Raw genomic sequence first — 23,939 nt, 5'->3', positions numbered from 1 at the left:
TGTTTGTAGAAAACAGACCACAAGTAAATTATAAATTAAATAGAGTGAGCTTAGCTGGTATGTCCTAATCTCCTGAAAATCGAACACAACCATGTTACCAACTTTCCACATTAGGAAAAAAAACCCAATAAATCATAAATATCTTTTAGAATAACTCTTTTTTTTTTTTCAGCAGTTGATTTTTTTAATTGCAGTGGATTATGTTGTCTTGTTTTTTAAAATGTTTTAAACTCATAAATTTTTAATATACACACATATATTCATACAAACACATATACATACACTAAAATACTTTATCAGTATGGAGTAATACATAAAAATAAAATGCATGAGTTGTCTTTATAGAAGAAATTGCCAACAGTAAATGACCACAAAAAGTTCACATTTTCAAATACTGATTATATGTGTTTGAAAATGGACATAGAATGTATTATCTGGTGTTTTTGTCATTTCCTGGTAATTTTTGCAGGAGTTCAGACGGCAAATACATAGCATAGGGAATTATAAAACTTTTCACCTGTATATTTAAAATAACTGTTACCATTACATTAGTCATAGAAAGATTATATAAATGGGAAAATAAGATAGTGAATATTAGAAGTATGAATTGGTAACAGTATAACAATGGAATGGAAAGGGTTATCAGTTGTGTGACGTTTGGCAAATAACATCACCTTCTTCTTAGGCTTTTACATTAATAGAACAAAGATTCCAACCCAAGACAATTTCAATTTTTAAAATTCCAACCTATTTATTAAACAATCTACAGATTTTAAAATGCTATATAATATATACAAAACATATAAAGATCGTTGTGCTAATTCATCCTTACCTTGGTAAGTCAGCTTAAATCCTTGCCTGTTTTCTGAGTGATCACTATAAAAATGGACAAGCGTTTCATGAGTAGTACTCAGCAAGGGTGATGGGAGTTCCATCCCACTAAACTGGCCAATCATAGAACTGGTGTGGTGAGGCCCATTCTGAATTTCAAGGAAATCATGATTTGCTTCAGTGGAGAAATTCAGAAACTGAATGTGTGCACCTGTAGCATTGAGAAAGGAAGAAAAATTTTATAACTCATGTTGCTTAATAGTAAAGCATGTAAATAAAAATAAAATTACAATAGTTGTTACAGTTACTATATTTATAGTTTAGTCACTATTCAAAGTGGGATGCTCGAGTTGAAGAAATAGCTGATAAGTATCAAAAGAATTGGAGTTCCTAATTTTTTGGTTGTCCATAAATATTATAATCACACATTAAGGGACAAATTAGAGTAAAGCCATAAAGTCACAAAGTCAACAGCAGGGATTTTTCATATTTCCAAACCAATCAACAGAAAGACCCAAGGGAGAGGCAAATCACAAATCCTGCTGTACCATGGTATGGCTGGGACTCTGCCATCCCAAGAGCATCCCCGTAGCTGGGCCAAGGCCTCTCCCAGAGGCTCAGGATCAGCTAGGTTACTTACAGAGCGAATTTTCTGAGGCAGAAGTTTACCTGTCTAGTTCCAGCTATCTACTCTACCTCATTTTTCCTGCTCTGGGTCACCTTTGTCTCCTTTTCCCTCTAGCTTGGGCCAGTGTGTCTTTGGAGATATTTTACCCCATATGCAGCATTATAAGATGCACTGAACTCCAGATTGGAGGCAGGGACTTTAGACAATTTACCACAGACCCTCTCCAGGAATCAGGTGCTTGAACAAGACTTTTCAGTATTCAAAACATGCAGAACAGTTGGAAGTATAAGCATAATATCATGGGAAGAGCCATTTTGAAATTCTGGCACTATTTCCTGTGGACTAAGGACTTGAAATACAGTCTTGAACCATGCATATGTATCATATCAAAACAGAAATGAAGGATGAATCCCTGGTTTGGAGACCTAGTGCCAAGTAACTTGCAACTGCACTTTTTTGGGCCCAACTTTGCTCTGGTAGACTATGAAGAACCAGCTATAATATAATAAAACAGAATTACTGAATGAGCCAGCAAAGGAGTGTGAAAACAGTCAATGCCTTAACTCTGCTTGACATTCTTACTTAGCAGTAGAGACATATTCTTCATTGCATAAGAGAACATTATAGATTAATTACCAGGGTAATAGATTACCAGGGTAATGCACTCTGTCTTGTTTATAGCTGATTTCTTCACCTCTGTGGTTTAAGATTGAATCAATGGTATAAAAAAGGGGTTTTTTTTTGACAAGAGAAATTAAATAAGCTACCAAATAAACTGGGTTTTATGGAAGACTTGTAAAAGTATGGGATATTTAGTTCTAGTGCCTTCTCTGACCTGTGCAAAGTGAGAATTATGAAAAGTAATATTTCAACTGCTGAATAACACCACTTTATACAGTGCCATCAATAGAGAGGTACACACCAAACATATCAGAGTCATCTCTGTATGAAATAATATCAGCCATCTCTGTATGAAATTTGATATGTCTAGTCTAACTTGAATGGAGTCACTAATTTTGCAATGCCCTCAGGATTTGAGATGAGGTAGGGCATCAAGCAGCCCGGAAACATCTTGACTTCAATATCAGTGGCTAGTGATTCCCAACAGAGACTGGATGTCAGCACCATAGAAATTATAAAGAATTGAGCAGCTACTCAATATTATACCTAAATTGCAAAAGTGACAAGCAGATAATCAAATCTGGCATACTTGCATAGAGCCCAAACATTGTTTATGTATTTGAATAGAAGTAATCTACTGTTATGAATTATTCTCTGGTGAGCCATGGAGTACCTTTAAAATTGAATTCTAATTTAATTTCTGAGAAGGAATTTTTATGTATAGTTGTATATATTCAGTATAGAACAGCTTTGTGTTTTAAAAGTATAAAAGTAGGTTTAAAGGTAATAATAAAAAAAAAAGACTACCTAAAGCAGTTTCAAATGTGCTAATTTCAATTAGAGAACACACTGTATGTGTCCCAACAAGCCTTGAATCCAAGTTTATACAATTTGTAAATGTCAATTTGATATGTCACAGAAGAATTTTTCTACACTAAACAATTTCTTACATAAAATTACATGGAATAAAACTGATTGCTACAGAAAATAAATCATTATCTGGTCAAACTATATTACTTTCTGCTTGAATCTCAACAGCATTTCCTCTCTCACTTGAATGTACTCTGAATAATGAAAATTCCAAGCTGAGGTAACTGTTTTTATAAATGTTAAATAATTCACAGCGACAAAAGATCATTATAAAATCACAACAACTCACTTGAAAAATATATATTTTCTATTTTAAAATATTTGGATTTTAGTAGTGTGTTCTTTTTACATGACATATGTTTCCATGTAATGAAGAGAGCACTATATTTGGGGCACTATTAGCTCCCACAATTTTATTATTTGTTTAAGCACACAGGTTTTTTTGAAACAATAGAATATATGTAAACAAATAGCTTTTCAGTAGACGAACTTATACTTCTAATTAAAATAATATCCAAGCAGAAGTAATTTGGGAAAGATCACATCAATTACAATTTTTAAACCTGATGTAAGGATATTATATGTGAATTATGTAACAAATACTTGGGGAAAAATATCACTGATGGAATTTGGTGGTAAAAAACGTCCTTTGTAGTATTTTTAAAGGCAATGATAGATCGTGCTATAAACACCTTGTATGTGTTAAAACCCTTACTAAACAAAACTATTGTCTTTTCTATTTATAGAATTACCATCACCAGAGACTTTCAGAGAAGTGAGAGAAGTAATAACAGGATACAAGATGCTCCTGTGCAATTAATTAATGAAACATTTTCTACATGGAAAAGCTTACAGAAAAAGAGCAACTCTGAGACGTATGAAGGACTATTTTTCAAAGGCAGTATTGTAATTACCTAATTAGGATGACATTGCTTATAATTTATATTTCCCACAAATGTAGCTGGAGAATGTCCAAACTAGTGAAGGATGTTCTGCCCGTGGTTCTCCTACATCTATAAGGATATCTAAGGCTACTAAGGCTATCCATAATTATGATGGCTCAGTTTTACCAGGTATTCACTGATAAAGGGCACTATTCTAAACAGCAGCGAAGTATTTCTTACAGATAAACTTAGTAAAATACTATGAAAGCAGTACATCTCACTACAAAAATCCCTCTTATGAATTCAAAAGGAGAATATGGAAAATAAACTAATTTCCTCAAATAGGGATAGTAAATTTAGTAATGATTTTTTAGAATTATTTTTCTTACTGAGCATTGGCATTGAATTTACAGTATGGGACATGAAGTTTCACAGCAAGAATACTTATTCTTCCTTCAGTTCTGATAATGATAGAAGACTGTGTTTTGTACATGAACTTACAGATACCTTATTATATATTATTACCTTTTCACCATAGTTATTACTTATTTGTGATGACATTTTTTGTATTACAACAGTTTTAATATAAACCTAGAAAGATTCTTAGTTGGAAACTATAATCTAGGATTTGGAATACAGTTTGAGAATGCTTTTAACCAAATTCATAGTTCTAGAAGTGAGGTTTTGTCTATTTTTATAGAATATAAAAAACTATTTTAAAGGTCACTTGGAGAATGAAAGACTATTATTTAATTTAGAAGTCAAAATATTTATTTCATCTGATATATCTTCATGCCACAGATCTCATTTACTTTGAAATCAGTTTTTGAGACAGGCTGAGTAAATAAGTTGCTCTGGCAAAGACACATTTTAAAATTGCCAGCCATTTTCATTTCAAATCTAGCAAATAATTATGGAAGGGGTCACAATACATCCACTGGATAAAATCTACTTCATATTGGAAGTAAAATATTTATAATAATATAATATTTTATTTATATATATATAAATATATATATATTTATTTAAATCTCATGGTTACAAATAATCACAAATAATCCAACGTAAGTTTACTTACCATATCCAATAGGCAATAAAATTTTCCATGTACAATCTAAGTTACTAGGGTAATTTCCAGGAAAACCTGGGCTCAGGATCACCCCAGCCATGTTTGTCAGTGTTCCACCACATTTAGCTATTAGAAACAAAAAGAAAATCACAGTATCTTTTATTAATATTATTTTTTAGTATTTGAAATATGCTTAATTCAAAATGGATTTTTCATTTTGTTCCCATGACCCAAAAGCAGTAAAATTTATCTTAGTCAAAACACTCCTCATGAAGGAGGAAAATAAAAGGATGCAATTTAGTGCAAAATCTTTACTTGAGGTGATATGTTCAGTGTAATATAACTACAAATGTCTAGTTGCACATATAGACCAGGCAACCCATTGTCTCACCTTGGCAATTAACGTTAAAAAGGTCTGGTGCTATGTTGAGATATGTTTCACAATCAGATAAACAAATCTGGAATTAAACTGAATTATGATCCCAAATGATGATGCAGCAACAAATCTATTACTCAATATAACCAAAAATACACTTGCATTTAAAAATAAGCAAGGGAAAAAAACAAAACCCTACCACAGTTTTTGCTTTAATTCAGAAATAATATAGTCTTGCTGCATAACAGAATAATTCTTTGCTTTCTATTGTTATGCTTCTATTCAGCAAATTCATATATTTGGAAATTGAAAACCCATTTGCATCATTTAGGATGATATAAAGCTAAGACATAAATACATGAAGCATCCTGCAATAAATTGGCTAAGTTTGCACATATGCTAGGACACTAAAATGAAGTAAGAATAACTTCAAGAAATCAAATCAGAATATTGCAATTTATATTTATTATTTGAGGAATCATTACTTTAAGGCCTGTGAGTCTTCATGCCAGGCATTACATGGACACATGATCTGATAACACAACTGTGATACTGTGATACTGTCTGTTGTAATAATTGTACTGATTTTGGCTTGCATTCTATAAAAATCAATATTTTAAGTGTTAGAGGTGAGAGAAGAAGGAGGGTTATGTTTTAAACTCAATGTTTTCAAGAAGGAAACATAAGGTATGCAAGGTGAAACATAAGGTTACCATGAAAAGAAAAGAAACAACAGAAGTGTCCAAAATCCAAAACACCCATCCTTGAATACATTTTTCATTTCTTAAACTGATTGGAAGAAAATGTACTACCTTTGTATCAATCAAAATTGACTCCTTCTGTAGAAGTTGGCAATACAAAATAATGCATGGTTTCAACTTGACAAGGAATCTATTTCACATTAGTGTTGAACAGTGTTGTCATCCCAATATTTTGTGTTCCTCTTAGATATGAAACTAATAGGAACAGCTTTTGATGATTGAGTATTAAAATTAAAAGCATTCACTGAAGAATGTATTTCAAAGCTAAAGTGACAGTACATTATGATGGACCTGTGCTTCTCACTCCTCACTTCCTGTTTTTTCTTGAAATAAGGATACCAAAATACAGAAGAATCTTGACTCTCTTAAATTCTGTCTAATCAAGAAAAAGTACTGCAGAAGATTATTTTCTATACACAGAAAACTCAGATCTGTTTGGCTAAGGTCTAAATGTACTAAGAGGAAAATGCTTTTTAGCTTTACTTTTCAACTCAGCATAATTTAACAGCATTCTCAGATGAAAAGAGCCAGTCTTTTCTGGATCCCTGAAATTCCTTTTCACTCCACCACTCCTGAAGGTTTGGCTTCAGAGCTGCTCTCCACTGCCTGCTTCTTTAGGAAATCTTCTAGGTGCTCTTCAGGAACTGCCTAAGTTTTCCAATCTGAGCACGCTGCAAAAGAATCTCTTAACACCATGAAGAAGATTCAGCCTGATTCAAAGCAGATTATTCAGGAAAACTGAAACAATGGTTAACATATGGGTTTCCTCCTTTGCCCACTCTCATAATATTTTTTAAAAATAGTATTTAACCATTTATAGACAAAAATATTATCTTTTTTCCCATATTTCATAGATACAAATGAAAACTCAAAAAAGTTTTGAATGAAGCAGAATTAAGTTGAGGAACAATGGGCATGACAAGGTCAGGAGTTTCGTGTGATTGATGGTCAGAAAACTGAAAACGGGTTTCCATACCAATGCAGAGAGGAGATGGATAGTTCCAGCGTCGAACTGTTCCTGGCATACAAGAAATATGAGAACGGCCCTGTTCGCAAAGGGCAAAAAATCAGATTACAAATACTCATTTATGGAACTTTCCTGAAAGACAGAGCTACACAGTACCTCCTGGATAATCGAATCAGTGTATATTCTTATTTCAGCCAACTACATAATAATTTCTTGAATTAAACTCTATTTTCAAACAGTTCAGGTTTTATGTTATTTTTTTATTGGATAAATGTTCTAAAACATCTTTCCTCTGGTAACTTGAAAGTTTCTTAAAAGTAGAAGCAGCTACGTGCTCTCATCTGATAAGTTCACTGCCTGTTTCAATTCCAGTGTGCTCCATCTACAGTGCAAGCATAATGGTTGAGTTTTATGCTGCAACTTGTAGTGAATCAACCATTGCTCTGCATGATTACTACAGACACAGAGAGGAATTTGTTCCTCATCTACTTACTACAGATGTTCAATGTGGACCATGCCAAGACTGCCACCAACAAATAGCAGCAGGCCTTGACCTCTCACATGGCCTCACAACATGACCCACTGCATCCATGCAACATCTTGGCAGACAGCTGTAGAAATACAAGTGCCTCTTTATATAGCTGTCATGTTTCATCTACTCTGTCTATTTTTAAGAAAAATCACAGGAACCAAGCAGACTCATGTGATGGCAGGAAGTAAATCAAGACATGGCTGTAACTTGCACAGTCTAATCCCACATACCTCAGGGGGACTGTCTAGGACCAAAATGCTCCTATCTTTGTTCTCCCTAGGAACAGTTCAAACTATTAACAGTAGCAGAAAAAGTCTTGTTTTTTGTCAATTCTGTCCTTTGAGATACTCAGGTTATGCATTCTGCTGCTGAAATGCAAAAGCTGAATAAATTGGCCGGAGTGAGAGCAACTGATACAAAGATTGAGACACAGGACTGAGAATAAGGTTTAGTTTCTGTTTTGATCATTTGGATATACAAACTCATGCTAGTCACTTAACATCCCTAGCTTATTTTGATCAGGTGTATTATGAGTCTAAAATTTTGGAAGGCAGCACATCTTATCAATATAATATGAATATTTATTTAAACATTATTTGTCCATAGCAATCATAATCTCATAAAAACAAGAAAAAGAATGAATAGCTAAACTGCAGCAAACGAAAATCCATTTGATGACATTTCTTCCACACCATTTGGAATGTTTACACTCTACCTTGAATAAAGTTCATATAGAACTGCATGGAATAAAACTCCTTTAATTAATCATTTAGTTAAGTATATTTAGGCAATCACGTTCTGAAAGCCAAACTGAAACACATGAAGAAAATTACTTGGAAGGAAAAAAGGATCAGTTTTCACTAAAATAATGAAAACTAAATTAGTCTTTTTCTTCTAAAAACACTCCAAATTGATAATTCAATAAAAATCTTTTTCTTAAAAGCTACATTTTTAAAGGAAAAGAAGTGCATGCACTTACTGTGTCATCTTAGTTACTTGCAAAATGTATGAGGTTTTGAATAATTTAATTAATGCAATATTCCCTGTTTCGCTTCCTCTTTTTAGTCTTCCAAGATTGCATTGTTTTATTTTATTCTCTTTTTCTAGTTTTCTGTGATTGCATGCCTCTGATGTTTCTAGTTTTCTGTGATTGCATGCCTCTGATGTGAGTTAAGGAGGAAGACAAAATTTAACTACCACAGTCAGGAAAAACATAAAATAACCTATAAAGGATCTTTTGAAAAACAAAATTAAATGATTCCTCTAGCTTCAAGCCTCTTTCCAACAAGAGCACACTCTGATTTCAGTCTTTTAAAGTTCCCTCCTGTGGGGAGACACTTAATCCTACAGCTAGCAATTACGTTTCTTATGCATCTCCAGGTAGTAGTTTGAGCTCTATGACTTTTCTGGTAAGTCTCAATTATAAACTAATCCACAGCTGATTGTTATTGCTAGCTGTGAATATGTTCTCTAAAGATTGAGGATAAACTCACAGCTAAAGAGAAAAAAAATTATAAAAAGTTATGCTGGTCTATATTTGTTGAATAGAAAACATAGTGTGCCTTATAGAACACTATTTTCATTATTATTCCTCTTTAATTTGGGTCCTATTTTACTTGTCCTGTTGGACTACCATGCTATATATATAGATATGTATGCACTTTCTTACAACAGAGTCCATACAGCATAGCAATTTTCATCAATATTTTCAAAAGATTCAAACTCTTTTCTATTGAATTTGGATATTGAAGATCTTTGTTTTACACTTTGAACAAGCTCATGAAACTAGGTTTTACATATGTCAGCTTCCACAGCTAGTATTAAAATTTTAGATGTATTGAAAAAGAGGTTTACAGTCGGAATATATACAGTTAAGGAACAATATTCTATGAAATGTTAAGAAAGTATTTAATAATAGAATCCCTGTAAGTATATAGAAAAAGTCCATTTAGTCATATGAGAGGGCTACAGATAAGACCTGCCTATAGACAAAAGACATTATATGGTTTTGTGATAGTGATATACACAGTGTATTGAAATTTAGCTTTAATACAGATGAGAGTTTTTTTGTGTGCAGCTCTCTTCTTCAAAAATGCATCATTATTTATAATAATACTGTATTTATGAACTTGCATTCTGATTGTTTTTCTAAGTAAGAGTAGATCCAAAACATCAAGCCAGGGCTGACAATGTCTATCTTCAAAAGCTTTCCTATATTTATTCCAACCACTTCTGAAGTATTCCTATTCTACTGTTATCACTCCACATCAATGTTTCACCACTACTATTTTAAGTATAGACAGAATATTTGATGATGCTGTATCTTGAGCATGTATCCATTTCTAATCAATGTAATTAAAAACTGAATAATGATGCCCTTTTTCAATATGCAAGATTTAGATATTTCTAAAAGTTAAAAAAGGTAGGGATAAAAGAATCTGCAATATGATGGGCAATACAAGTAGAGGTCACTCCAATAAATCTAAGCAGTTTCAAGTTTGATACCTGTGTTAACCTTTTGATATTACTGATGAAGAACGATACTTTAAGAGTAAAGTTCCTGTTCAAACATGAAATCTTTGTATGAATCAGTCCTTGGAGGAGTATGGCTGATTATCTCCAGTGTCACAATAAAAATGTAAACAGCTGATTGAGATTAGATGGCTGGTTTTTATATTAAATTAATTGTGTTATATGGAGATCATTTCCCATCTCCATAGGAAACCATCAGTATAGGCTTAGTTTTCTTATTTCCTGTCAAATCACTGCTAGAAGCTTAGCCATAAATCAGATGCTTACCTAAATATATTTCAGTCATAACAGCTCAGAAGCAGTGATCAGGATCACAGAAATGAGGAACTAAACAAACAGCTCTTGGCAATTATATGAATAAATCCCCCAAAAGGAAAAAAACACTGCACTCTATAGTATAGTACTATAAAAATTTTCTAGAGAAAACATTTTCTTCATGTTATTTCAATTCCCATTTTGATGGCCTTTACTGTTCAATGGTATGTTGATGATCTAAGACAAAATTTCCCAGCCCAGATTTACTGAAGGACAGAAATGCCACACGTTTGTAGCTTTACAATTTGGGAGCACTCACATAGGCTCCACCTAAATCATCTCTATGTACACACTACAGACTCTTCATTAGAATATGTTTTGGACAGGTCTCTTGGCATTTTATTCTTGGCAATCATTCCACAGTGTATTATTCAAAGAAAAAAAGAAAGAAATACCTGTAATGTATATCCTGGCTCACACTGAAATGACAAAACATCATTCACCATATATCTATCTCCTGATTTGATCCCATTGCTAGGAATTACTGGTTCTGGACAGGCAGCAAGACCTACAGCTAGAAAAAGTAAAGACAAAGATTGAAAAAAAACATAGATAAGTGGACAGCAGGTCTTCACTGATATTCTCTGCCTCAATGAATTATTTCCACACAATGATGGGTATTTAAGAAAACATTAATTAAGAGTTAACTTCAACAATAAACTGAAATTTTGTTTAAAACACAGAAGTTTTCACAACTGTTCTACAGAATACGAGTGGTATGGCTGAAGCACAAAGATTATACACTATGACCAATTACCAGGTCACATTGCTATGACACACTACACAGTTTTATGATTTTAATTTTTTAAAAATCCTGGGTTTTATTTGTTTGCTCATTTTGTTTTACTGGGGTTTTTTAGTCCTTTCTTATCCTTCTGAAGGAAGTGGAGAGAGAAAGATGGAATACACTTTATGCATATTCTCTTTATGCATATTCCATCTTTTCTAAATGAGCAGAATTTCCATCTTTCTCTAAATGAGCAGAATTTATTGGTGGTTCCTTATTTTCAGGCAACTCCATGGACTATAAAGACATTTAGACATTGAAATTTAGTACTTTAACCCAAAACTAAATCTTTGCATAGGTGTCACTGGATAGTCTGTTCTTACTTGTTTTTAAGCCAGGTGTGAGAACACAAAAGATTAGTTTAACAAAGATTCTCCATAATTTCTTAGTAATTTCTTAAATTTGTTCACCTAATTTGGCAATCTAAAGTAAAAAATTCTGCTTTTTGTCAAGTGCGTATCATTGTTTTGTCTTGTGTGCTAAGGAGTTTTCTAGTCAACACTACTGAAAATTAAATATCAGCTTTTCCAACTAAGTGAAAATACTCCAAATGAACAAGACAGTCGACAAACGGGAGATTAGATTAAGTAATTCTGTGCTTTTAAGATTTTTGTTGCAAACACAAGGACCAGAAGAATAAATTTGTAAGTTCATGGTCTGATAACAGAATATCATTTCTTTTATGTGAAAAACCTTTTATGAAGTCAAATATCAGTCTAAAATACAATTTTAATTGTTAAATATTTATTTGAGAAAATTACTCCTGAAACATCATTATGTAGTTTTTCATGTTTTATGAAAATATGATTTATAGAAGCCAAGAATGGAATTTCCACAATGAGTGAGAAGATATTTTGAGAGTTGATTAGCACAAAATTCCATAAAGAGCAGAGAAACATGATACTTTGCTGAATGAGATCCTGTGCATCCTTCAATTCAGTTGTGTGGAAAAAAAACCCCTGACTACTACTCTCAATATCTTCCTATGAAATCTAACCTGTTTGGTGACAGTACGTGCAACTGGACTGTGTTAGTACAGAAATTGCATTATATTTGACTTTATTCTGATATGTGACATGTTAGTCTGTCATCCAGATACTTCGTCATGAAACAATATCTGATATTATTCACTGAGACCCTAGCCTTTCTAGGGAAATACAATTTTCTTACAGGTAATGTTGATCGCACATTTTCATACAGACATGGTTTTAACTTTATGCCATAAACCATTATGTATGTACTTTTCATCACTCAAATATAAATGCCTTACAAATATTAAATGCACAAATAAAAATTTCACACAATTCCACTCTTTTTCAAGTTTTAGCTGGAGTAAATATATTTTTCCTAATAAAGCACAGGGAAGTCTGAAATAGCTTTTATACTTTCACAGGAAATTGTGATTGCTGTGCCAATTTTTTTCTTTCCTGAAATTAAGTTCTATGGTCCTGAATGTTCCTTGTTAGTCCTGTGCCCTTGAGTTTTCCTACATTTCACTTTCTTCAGGAATGCAGATAATGTCAAGCCATTCTAATTCTGAGTGAAAACCATCAAGGTATGAAGTATAGGCTTCATAACAAATTATGCAAGAGGTATCAAACAAAAAATTTTCAAATTATCAAATAAAGAATAATTTAATAGTTGCAAATAATGGGACCTCCCTGAAGCAGTTATTTTGTGTACTGGAATTTATAATTTAGGAAAATATCTAAATGTGTTTTAAAGATTTTCAGAAATTTCTATCGTAGAATTTACAAATTTTTATATTCTTCCAATAGAATCAACTTTCAAATGATGTTATGGTGACTTTCCATGGCCACTAGGAATCTCCTGTGTGGTCACTATGTGGAATTGTAATGTTCCAAATAATCATGGAGATATTGTCATTAACTTCAATGGTTTGGGTTTTGCTGCAGGTTAACTAGTATTATTCTTTTGGTCAATCAGTCTGTATTCCACAATATCATAAAAGTATTTGCATCTGGAAAGTTTGAGTATAGGTACTAAATAGCTGTGATATGCATTCACACAAATTGTTTCAGCATTAAGTGAAGTGTAATGCCTCATCTCAGTAATTCAAATTACCATATACAGACTGCTGTTCACTAATTTGCAAATCCAGTGTTCAGATGCAACTGAAGAAAATCAATGCTTATTTCTGCATTTTCTCACCCTTCTCACTCTTGAATAGAAAATAAAATTTAAAAAGATCTTCTCCAAGATAACTGTTATTAAATAAATAAGCACCTTACAAAGATACAGTGACTAAATTGCTTACAGATATCTATGTACTTGCTGAATTCTGTGAATATAAATTTAAGGTTCACTTCCTGTCATCAAGAAATTTGTATTTTGGAACTCAGCATTCCTGTATATTGAGAGTAACTGGCTTGGATCTGTATGAATAAAGTTACTTTTACATATTTTTCTGAGTTACAGAAACAGCTGTAACAGTGGATGCATAGCAACACTAATAATGTGCTTGTTATATCCATCATTGGTCGAATAGCATACAGAATTTAAACAGACTATGATCAAACAAAAACCTTCAAATTAAATTTCTATCTAAGTGAGATTATGATATATACTGTGTATTTATATTTAACAGATTCTAATAATTAGGTTAAAAACTTTTTTTCTGCTAGCTGCTTATACTTTTCAAAACATTTTGTATAGACTACTTCTTTGGTCTGAAAAATGATGCAAATTATAGAATATTCTATCAGAATGTCATAAAACACTTTGACTTCTTTTGATATACCTGATCTTAAGAAGCAATATTACTAACCCAAAAGCAAGAGAAAGTTGAAAGCAGAATCAAATACTATTCTGAATCCTCAAATCTCTGTTATTCTAACCATTCCATAATACTAGCCCAGTGTAGTTTGAAAATTAATTTAGTTAGAACAGGTCCAAACATCAAAAGAATGCTTGAGAGAAAGCAAACAAATTCTGGTATCTGAGGACAAACTTGGAATCTTAAATATTCAGAGACTCGGAAATACATTATTAAACTAGGTTGTATGTGAACAGTCACTAATACAGGGAAAACATGTTAAATGTCAAGTCCAAGCAATCAAAAAAGGAGCAAGTATTTCTTAAGTGCATACTTTTCAGAGCTCAGCTTCTGCTATGCAGTACAAAATAGAACACATCAATGTCAAGAGTGATAACCCTCTCCCTGACCTTCTTCCACTTACTGTTTGCTAAACACTTTCTTGACTCTGCTGTGGCATAAGACAAATATGCTTTACTTACATAATTATATCCATGCCTACAATTACCTCAAATTCTGTCCAGACATCACTGCCACTGCTGGCAGAAAGAAAATCCTTGCTGGCATATCTGACAATGTGAATGCCCATTAGTGTCCATTTTAGAAAGCTGAGAACTGGACAGCACAAGAATGTCTTGACAGCTGGACCAAAAGTCATCAGGCTTTCTTTTTTCAATTCCTTCCACACTATGCAGCTAACGAGAACATATTATGCTTTACTATATCACAAACATCAAGCTGGAGTGAATTGCTCTTTCCATTTTGATGATGGTGTATATCAAAATCCAAGCTGTCCCTTTCAAAACTTCATGCTTCAGACACTAGCCTAGAAAATGTCTTTATCTCAATGAGTTACTGCAGAGAGGTCAGATTGTTGTCAACATCTAGTGAGTTGCACAGATATACTGACAGGATCAGGACCTGCTAAATTAAAAATGGCATGTTTATGATTCACACCTGCTTTAACATGGGGAAACAGAAAAGACTTGCACTGAAGAGCTACATTAAAATCCAAATTGCATGAAAGATCTTAAACTGGACCTCTGAAATATAATATGCTACTTGGAAGAAAATATTTTCTTCTCTGCTAGTCTGATTTTTATCTTTTAAATTATTAGATATCTTCATGATAGAGAACTACTACAAAAGACAGTCAATTGCTCTCTAGTTCCCTTACTAGCGAATCCTTTATTTCAGCTGCCAAGAACCTTCAACACTTGAAAGGACATGATAGAGTGGCTTCAGAAAAGGAGATGCTGGTTAAAAGTAAGATTATGTTCTCATACATAGTCCATACTCTTGGTATAGCAGTAAACTAAAAGCTCACAAAATGAGTGATGCTGACCTGTGCCATCCATCCTACTTCAGGTTAATAGAGATGGATGACACTACAAAAATATTGTTTACATAAAATAACATTTTTACTGAAAAATTTAATTCTAACCCCTAAATTTGGAGAGATGGATTAGATAGATAGATAGATGGACAGATAGATAGATAGATAGTTATAGGCACTTAAAAAGGTGGCCTAAACCTATATATCAATATTCAGCATATATTCAGTTTTTACTCAAACAAACATGACTTTAACTGAGAAGTTCAAGCAGCATGCGGAGAAAAGCAATTATTTCCAGACTTTATTTTTTCATTTGTTTGAATATTAAGGAAAACATTTAAACTACCACTGAATAAACACATGAGGTTTTAAGACCAAGCTTAAAAGATTGGTGGTCACAAATGCAGAGGAATTAAACAGTCACATTTCCAGAAAAAAACATTTAGATAGTTGATTCCTTCATTCATTAGATTAAAAGTAATTAAATCAAATAAAAGGGATATTTATTCTTCCTACTGTTGTACGTATTAGGAACGCAACAAAACCCTCTGATTGGACTTGCTGGTGGTAGGGAAAATAATTATGTTTGGTATTGATTCTAGCACATGCATATGAAGGATTAGTTAAATGATTAATTCTCATCTTTTCTAGAGTAAACTGTTGCATATTTTACTGCTTTGTTAACCACAGGTTGATGCAACCAGTTTAAAAACCTACAGCCCTTGTGAAATAACAGGAAACCACATAGTAACCCTCAACAATACTTACAATTCTGTTGTGACTACAAGGAAATTTTTCTAAGGCACTAACCAATTATTTATTTTAATATGAGTTTGTATATCTGACTTGAAAAACAAAAGAAAACCAAAACCCAAACAAATAAAAGAGCAAAAAAAACCCCAATAACAATGAAACAAAGGGAAAAAAAAAATCTATGTCATCAATCTGACCATAGCATACAAATTCAGTAGACCACTTAACTTGAGCAAATGAACTTTTACATTCTTAATGTCTAACACAAAACCATCCTAAAGTAAATGACAAAGTTTGTCATATTATTTGCCTTAAGACTTGTGTGTTCTTGAAGGCTACAAAGGAAACCTATGCACTGCCTAGATTAGACATAGATTTAGGTTTGCAGGAGCAGACTGTCCAGATCCTTCCCATGAAAATAAAGACGTACATAGAAAAAAACCTGCAAATGGACAGGGCAAGAGAAGGACATTGTTAAAAGGAAGAAAATGTTTCAAGAAATGGAGCTATTCTTATTCAAACATTTAAATTATCTTGAAATATTTACGATTTGAATAAGCTTTCATCAGTGGCTGAAGCTTGCATGAAGTATTTATGAATTTCTATGAAGTTACTTCAAAACAATAAACAGTGTGGAATATATGTGATCAAATGATAGCAAACTAAATATATCTTACTGAAGTAAAGTTTTCCCTACATACTGATCCAAACTCAGGCATGTTTATAGCATTTATATCTTCTAAATAGAAATACTTCTCCATTTATTCTAAAATAGGTTGTGCAAGTTGTAGAGGCATAGTTTTTATTGTGAGTAAACAATTTAGTAGTGCCTTAAGGACACTCTCCTCTGTTGCGCCTTGTTCCTTAGAATTTCTTCTGGGATGAGGCAATGTTCCTACATAAGTCTCACTTTCTAATGCTGTAATGAAGACTTTTCATATAAGGACATCAGGGTTCTGCAGAATACTCTAATGGTTAGTTTAGAGCAGTTTCAGCTACTACTCTAATTTGTAATTTATGTAAAATGTAAGGCTAGATTAAACACAACTAGGTCCACTTAATGTGTTCTATCCCTGCTGTAGTCCGCTGATGTAGGATTTGGATTACAAATTTGGACTCAAGGTGCTCCACAGCTTCTTATTGTCAATTGATATTTTCTGTTAGTATCTATACTAGGAAAACTAATTGTCTTCACTCTAATTCCTAACTATCTTTCCCCTAGAGAAGTAATTATATCACAGACTCATAGAATATGCTTATTTGGAAGGGACCCAAAAGGATCATCAAATCCTACTCTTTGCTCTGCACAGGACATCCCAAGAGACACATTGTGTGACTGAGAGAATTCTCCAAATGCTTCTTGAGCTCTGTCAGGATTGGTGCTGTGACCACTTCCCTGGGGAGCCATTCCAGTGCCCAAACACCCTCTGGGTGAATAATTTTTTCCGGATATCCAACCTACACGTCCCCTGACACAACTTCAGGCCATTCCCTTGGTTCTGTCACTGTCACCACAGAGATCAGTGTCTGTCCCTCCTCTTACCCTCACAAGGAGCTGTAGCTGCAGTGAGGTTTCCCCTCAGTCTCCTCCAGGCTGAACAGACCAAGCCCTCCTCACATGGCTTCCCCTCAAGGCTCTTCACTGTCCTCACAACCTTCCTTCGGAAACTTTTTAATAGCTTAATTGTCATTTTTAGGAGTTGATTATACCTGAAAGTTACATCTGCAAAGCATTTTATCTAGAAAGAATCAAGGGACAAACAAACAATGCAGGTGTGCAGGGCCAGGAGTTGGATTCAATGATCCCAATGGGTTCCTTATAACTCAACATATTCTCTGACTCTATGACTATTAATATATTTCTCCTTATTTATTTTTTTTTTACATTTATTGAAAGTATCTGATGTTCTAACATAGCATTTCACATTGAATGCTTTTTTCCCAGATAGGTGATATTTTCGTGTTTTCTTTATTAACACAACCCTTTAGCAAAATGATGTTTTATCACAAATTTTAGATTGCCTTCTGAACCAAAGGTATTTATTTTTCAGATGCTGCTTCAAATATTAGGTGACCAAACAATCAGAGACTTCAGAATTCACAATCAAATACTAGCAATATCTGCAGAGAAAAGTATTTCCTTCTCTGCTTTTTTCTTGATCTGGAAAGGTGACTGCTCAACGTAAATCTGTACATTCTTTCTGTAGGAACTTTCTCAGTTTCTATGTTCTGTCACACAGAGAGATGTACTGTACTCCTACTTGCCCTGCAAGAGACCACATAGCCACATAAGAAAAAAATTCAGACTACCAAGACCTCTGAATGCTCAACATTGCTGCCTTGACCTGTACTGAGGTGCATTTCTAAGAAACACTGGCCTTGAAATATTAGCACTGTGCCAATTGATGCTTTACCAGAGCACAGTGGGGAAATTGGCAATTAAGAGACAAACAGAAGTATAAATCTAAGTGATTTTACTTGTTAAAAGAAAAGGTTTTTTTCAGGAGTTGAGTTGCAGAGAAAATAAAACTGATACAGTAATATATAAAAATGTTAAATGTTCATTCTATGACTTTATAGAATTAATGTGTACTTATTTATGCTTCATATGGAATTATACTTTCACTGTAGGTTAAAGAGAAATACTGGAGGAGGAAAAACTGTGGAGGAGGAGTCCCCAGACAAAAAAAAAACCCAAACAAACAAAAAAGTCTTTCTCAAAATAGTAGATTCTAAAAAAATTCCTGCAGAGGTAATATTCCTATTTGCATTCTACATCACGTCTAGAATTTTGATTGTATCAAAATAACCCATATACCTTACTTACATATAAATACTTGAACTGTGCAGGGAATTAAATGAAAACATAGGACTAACTTGTGACTACAGTCATATTCAGATATTTATTATGAGCTGAAAATCTAGTCTTTCAAATTCTTTCAGCTTTATATTTTCTTTACAATTTTTTATCTCAATCCTAAATAGAACTTATTAAAAATCATCCATGTTTATTTACTTATGTGTACTTCTTCAAAACATTGAAAACATCATTACCATTTTTAGATATTTTTCTTGGACTCAATGAAATATAAAAGCTAACTCCATTGTCAAGAAAAATCTTGAATGGCCTTTGAAAAAGGAGAGGATGCTTCAAAAATTATAAGGATTTACTTAGTGACCTTCATCTAAGCACTCATCAGACACTCAATTCATCATTGTACTTTATAAATAGTAGACTATTCCTAGCAATACCTACTTCCAATTAAAATCACATGAGCTATGTGTAACTATTATTCTACAGTATTTTAAGTTTTGGAGAGATGTAATAATAGAAAAGTGTTTGAATTAAATATGATTATGAGAGGTAATCCACTATGTTTATAACTCCACAGCTCAGTATTCTAGAATGAAGTTTCTCAGAAAACATACAAAAAGTTGATATATAGCAGAATTTGCCATGAAAATTCTTAGGTTATTCTGTTTATACTGCCAATGATTTACCGAGATAACTGTTGTGTTTTCTTCTAGCTCTGGGATGAAAATGTTGGTTTTTTGCAATTATAGCAATTTGTTGAGAGAAAATAATTTGAAGGAAAGAAAACAACTACAAGGCTTACATAAATATACATATTAATAGGAAAAAATACGCTATCTTCTCTGGTTTTATCCATTTTCAAGCAGGGAAATTCACTCCTAATTTTTTCGTTTTGGTCACCTCAATTTCCGAACTAAGCTGAAATAAGTTAAGAAAACCCACATCAATATTAAACCTCACATTTAAAAAATGCTGTTATGAATTGCCAGGTTGATTTGTTATGTGATGCTAATTTGTGAAAGCTGTTTTCCATCAATTTCAAATGTCACTTCATTTTAAATTTCAGTTTAATAGATACCACTTATACAAGGCTTGGTACTCAGGGAAAAAAAAAAAAAAAGAACAAACAAAAAACCCAAACAAGTAAGCAAAAAAAAAAAAAGTAAAACATCTGTTTTCCTTTCTATATGCATGCTTTTCCTGAGTAAGTTTCAAAAAACTCAGTCTTACTTTTGTATTCCAGATGAAAACCAGCTGCTGCCACACTAATGTCAGAGTGAAAATGAAGGTAAAGTTGATTGGAGGTACTATTCAACAATGCTGGCACAGTTGTACCTGGAAAAATAAAAGTTATGGAATAAACTATAGCATGCTGATCAGAGTTTCATATAGAAAAGACATAAACAGAACTGAATCAGAGAGGCTTATTTTATTCTCATTCTCTTCACGTGAATCAAATATTTTGCTGTGTTCTGTCTTGTTTTTCTCCTGAAGTTGCAGGAAAAGTTTGACTACAAGCCAAACAATAAGAGGCAATAAGAGTAAGTACAATCAAACAAGATCCCATCATGTTTAGAGGCAGCCTTATTGACTTGGACAGAGTAAAAAGAGATGTAAAGAGAAAAAAAATCACATAAACAAAAGATTTGATTATGATGACAAGCTCAACTGCCATTTTCCTGTTTCCTCACATTTCTATAAAACCTGCATATTTCAACCATTTATGCTAATTCAGAGGATATGATGAAAGATGAAGAAATAGGTACAACACATTAAATAAAACCCCAAAACAACATGTAGCTTTTCCTAATTCAAATATCTATAATAAAACTGCTTCCTTTTTGTGCTACACAAGCTTATCACTAACTCTGGATGCATTCTTTGCCACTAGAATTGCTAAATCTGGCAAACAGTTACTTTATTATCACATGATACCATGTAACTCATATTCTACTGTCTAAAGCCAGAAGACTTACTGAGGCTAAAAATTACATCATTTTCTATGATTACCCTCAAAGACAGTATCAAGTAGCTAATAAACTTCAATGGTGGATGCATAAGAAAAATTCTCATTTCCTGTGGGGCATTTTCTGTTTCTAAAGTAACTGTCAGCAGCCTAGGTATAAGTCTGAAATTTGGGCTTAAGAAGTGCTGAAAAGAATTATCTTCCTAAGTCTACAATCTAAACTAGGAACTGGTAAATATTTCTAAAACTAAAAATGAATTAAGCAAAATCTTGATATAACTGGAGGAGCTGAAACATGACAAGCTGGTCTTTAAGGAGGTGTTTACTGTTTGACTTGGAGACTCAAAGTATCCAAATTCAGACAGCACAGAGCACTGACATCACACAATATTACCCTGGAGTACAGAGAACAGTGAAGCATCTCCCTGGAAGGAGGATTTTTCATAGTCACTGTTAAGGAAACCTCCCTGTCTGACCATCCAGACAGGCTGGTCACACTCCCACCACCAGAGACTTTCACAGCAGGGACCAGAGCCCCTTCCCAGCAGGCAGCTCCAGTGATCTGATGAGTCCCTGTTTCGCTGCCTGCACACCCCACCCTCACAGTCAGATCAGGCTTCCTCACAGATTCCACCCTGGGTCTCCTGCAGCGAGTCTCAAATATGTCATTCCATAAAGTCATTTATTCACAGTGCACTTACACTGAAACAGCTCCAGCTGATGCTTCCAGGGAGAATCCCAGCCAAGAAACCTCTGGGCTTTTTCACCCTCACAGTCCTACCACTCACAAAAGTTTCTTCTTCCCTAGTCCTCAGCTCCTGCCATGTCTTTGAGTATCCTCTCACCAGGTTGAACTACATTTCCCCAGGCCCTTTGCTGTGCAAGGTTCAAGGCTTCTTGCCTCTGGCTGCACCACCCAGAGCTCCATGAGCAGCTTGAATTGCAGCTGCTCAAGCAGCTGCCAGCACCAACTGTATTCCTCAACAGTACTGATAAAGAATTTGAAATATATTTAAGGATGTTTAAGGTGTCCTGTAACAATGAGGTTGTTAACTCACAATTACTATTACACTTTTCAATGAACAAAAGCCACTTGGCAGTTCTGTTCCTTTTTAGGACCTGGTAACATTTACCACCAGTCTTTTACTTGCTTAAAGGGTGATATTCATTAAGATGAGAAGGTAGACCCTATTGTACTGTGCAAAATAAATGAGGCTGGTTTTTAATTCTCATAATTGCTTCTTTCAATGGAATCATTCAGGATGGCTATCTGTCACAAATGAAAACCCCAGGGACTGATAGTGGTCCCCACACAGTTTCAATATCTTCAGAAATTATTTGCGTGGTAGGATTGAAAGCACTCTCACCAAATTTGTTGGTGACACTGAACTGAGTGGAGGGGCTGACATATCAGAGAGACTTGGAGAGTCTGAAAGAGTAGACTAGTAAGAATGGTATGAACTTTAACAGAGACAAGTGCAAAGCCCTGCAGATCTGTTAGAATAAGCAAAAGAGCCTGCTAACAGGCTAGGATTTTTGTGTGGTTGGGGAGCAACTGAAAGGACCTGGGACTGTCGCAGTGGACAAGCTGAATATGAATCAGCAGTGCACTGCTGCAGCAAAGAAGTCAAATAGGTTCCTGAGCTGCACCCAGAGCAGCATTACTAGCAGAGATAGAGAAGCAATCATGCTGCTCCTCTCAGCACTTTGTCAGGCTGTGTGTGTAGTATTGTGCTCCATTCTCGTTCCACAATGCAAGAAAGACAAGGACAGACTGGAGGACCATAATGATGATAAAAGGCTGGAGAACCTACCCTGTGAGAAAAGACCAAAACGGTTAGGTCTCTTCTTTCTGTAGAAGAGAAGGCTCAGAGGGGACCTTATCACAGTATTCCATTACCTAAAGGGCTCCTCACTTCACTGGGAGATGAAAGGATAAGACACGGGGCAAGAGGTCCAAGATGCACAGGGGAATGTTTCATCTTAACATTAAAAAGAATGTTTTTACCATGGGAACCACCATGCCCTGCAGCAACCACTCAGGTGACATGGTAGAGTCTCCATCACTGGAGGTTTTGAAAATACAACTGGACAGAGTACTGGACGATATCATCTAGGTTTCCTTTCTTACAAAAGGTTGAACTACATGGTCTTGTGAACTCCTTTCCAGCCTGGATTGTTCTAAGATTGTATGATTCTATGATCTAACTCGAATTCTACTGCTTGCTTGCTAACCTCTGCCTTTTCTGGGATTGTGTATATGAAGCATGGAAGATAGGTTTCAGTGTGGTAACCAGATGTAGTGTCCTAATTGTTTTGGACTTCCTTTACTGTCAATAGAGAGAAATGGTACTTAAAGGGCAGAAGCAGATATTGATGATAGCTTAAGTGTAGGTATCTACACTCCATGCTAGAGATGTGTAGATATCTAATGCTCACGTAGAAGGATACCATGGCAGGATACTGGGAGTCTTACAGACTTCTTAACCTTTTGATTGAGAATCTGTAGTCTGGAAAATAGGCAGCTCTCCTAGGAGGCAGTAAAAGCAGACAAGTTTTGTCTAAAGGCTTATAAAGGAATGAGGACTGATAGGTTTCCTACTTAAATATTCCATTATGGTATTATTACAGAAGATTGTATCCCTTTCAACTATCAGCAATGGCAACAAAGAGTAATGCATCTCATTCCAGAGGTAAACATTACACTCAAAGTGTGAAAGTCTGTGTAGCTATCTAAGAAGTGGGGAGGTTGGGGGTAGCCAAGAATCTGGGAGGCAACACAGCCGGGACAGCTGCCCTTAACTGACCAAAGGGATATGCCACACCTTATGGCATTGTGATAATCAGTAAATTTTCAGTTGATTCTTCATTTCTTTACTAATCTAATATGCATCTATACTTCAAAAGTTTGTGAAATCACCAGAGGCAAAAATCCACCTGCTTTAGCTACATCAGAATCAGAGCAGTAATCATGAGTTATTATTCATTATCGAATCCCTTTCTCTTGGTTTTACAGAACACACTCTTTCTATTAAAAAGTCTCATACAAAGAGAAAAAGTGTATGTGCTTGATGTATTTTAAACAAATAATTATCTGGGGGTTTTTTATATTCCAGTTGT

General features: G+C 34.2%; 1 protein-coding gene across 2 annotated transcripts in view; it reads right to left on the bottom strand.

The window, feature by feature from the left end:
• Positions 1 to 23,939, bottom strand: part of CSMD1 (CUB and Sushi multiple domains 1) — a 1,075,408-nt gene that overhangs the window by 121,392 nt on the left and 930,077 nt on the right. For both annotated transcript variants that reach the window (XM_054629077.2, XM_077174973.1), the window contains exons 37-41: positions 20,084 to 20,188; positions 10,782 to 10,900; positions 7,017 to 7,086; positions 4,913 to 5,029; positions 833 to 1,042 (exon numbers count right to left, since the gene is read on the bottom strand). In XM_054629077.2, coding sequence (XP_054485052.2) covers positions 833 to 1,042; positions 4,913 to 5,029; positions 7,017 to 7,086; positions 10,782 to 10,900; positions 20,084 to 20,188 — 621 coding nt within the window. The remainder of the gene's footprint in view (positions 1 to 832; positions 1,043 to 4,912; positions 5,030 to 7,016; positions 7,087 to 10,781; positions 10,901 to 20,083; positions 20,189 to 23,939) is intronic.

This window comes from Agelaius phoeniceus, chromosome 3 (assembly GCF_051311805.1).
Source record: "Agelaius phoeniceus isolate bAgePho1 chromosome 3, bAgePho1.hap1, whole genome shotgun sequence".
In the NCBI taxonomy this organism is placed as follows: Eukaryota; Metazoa; Chordata; class Aves; order Passeriformes; family Icteridae; genus Agelaius; species Agelaius phoeniceus.
This window is presented reverse-complemented; position numbering and strand designations above follow the sequence as displayed.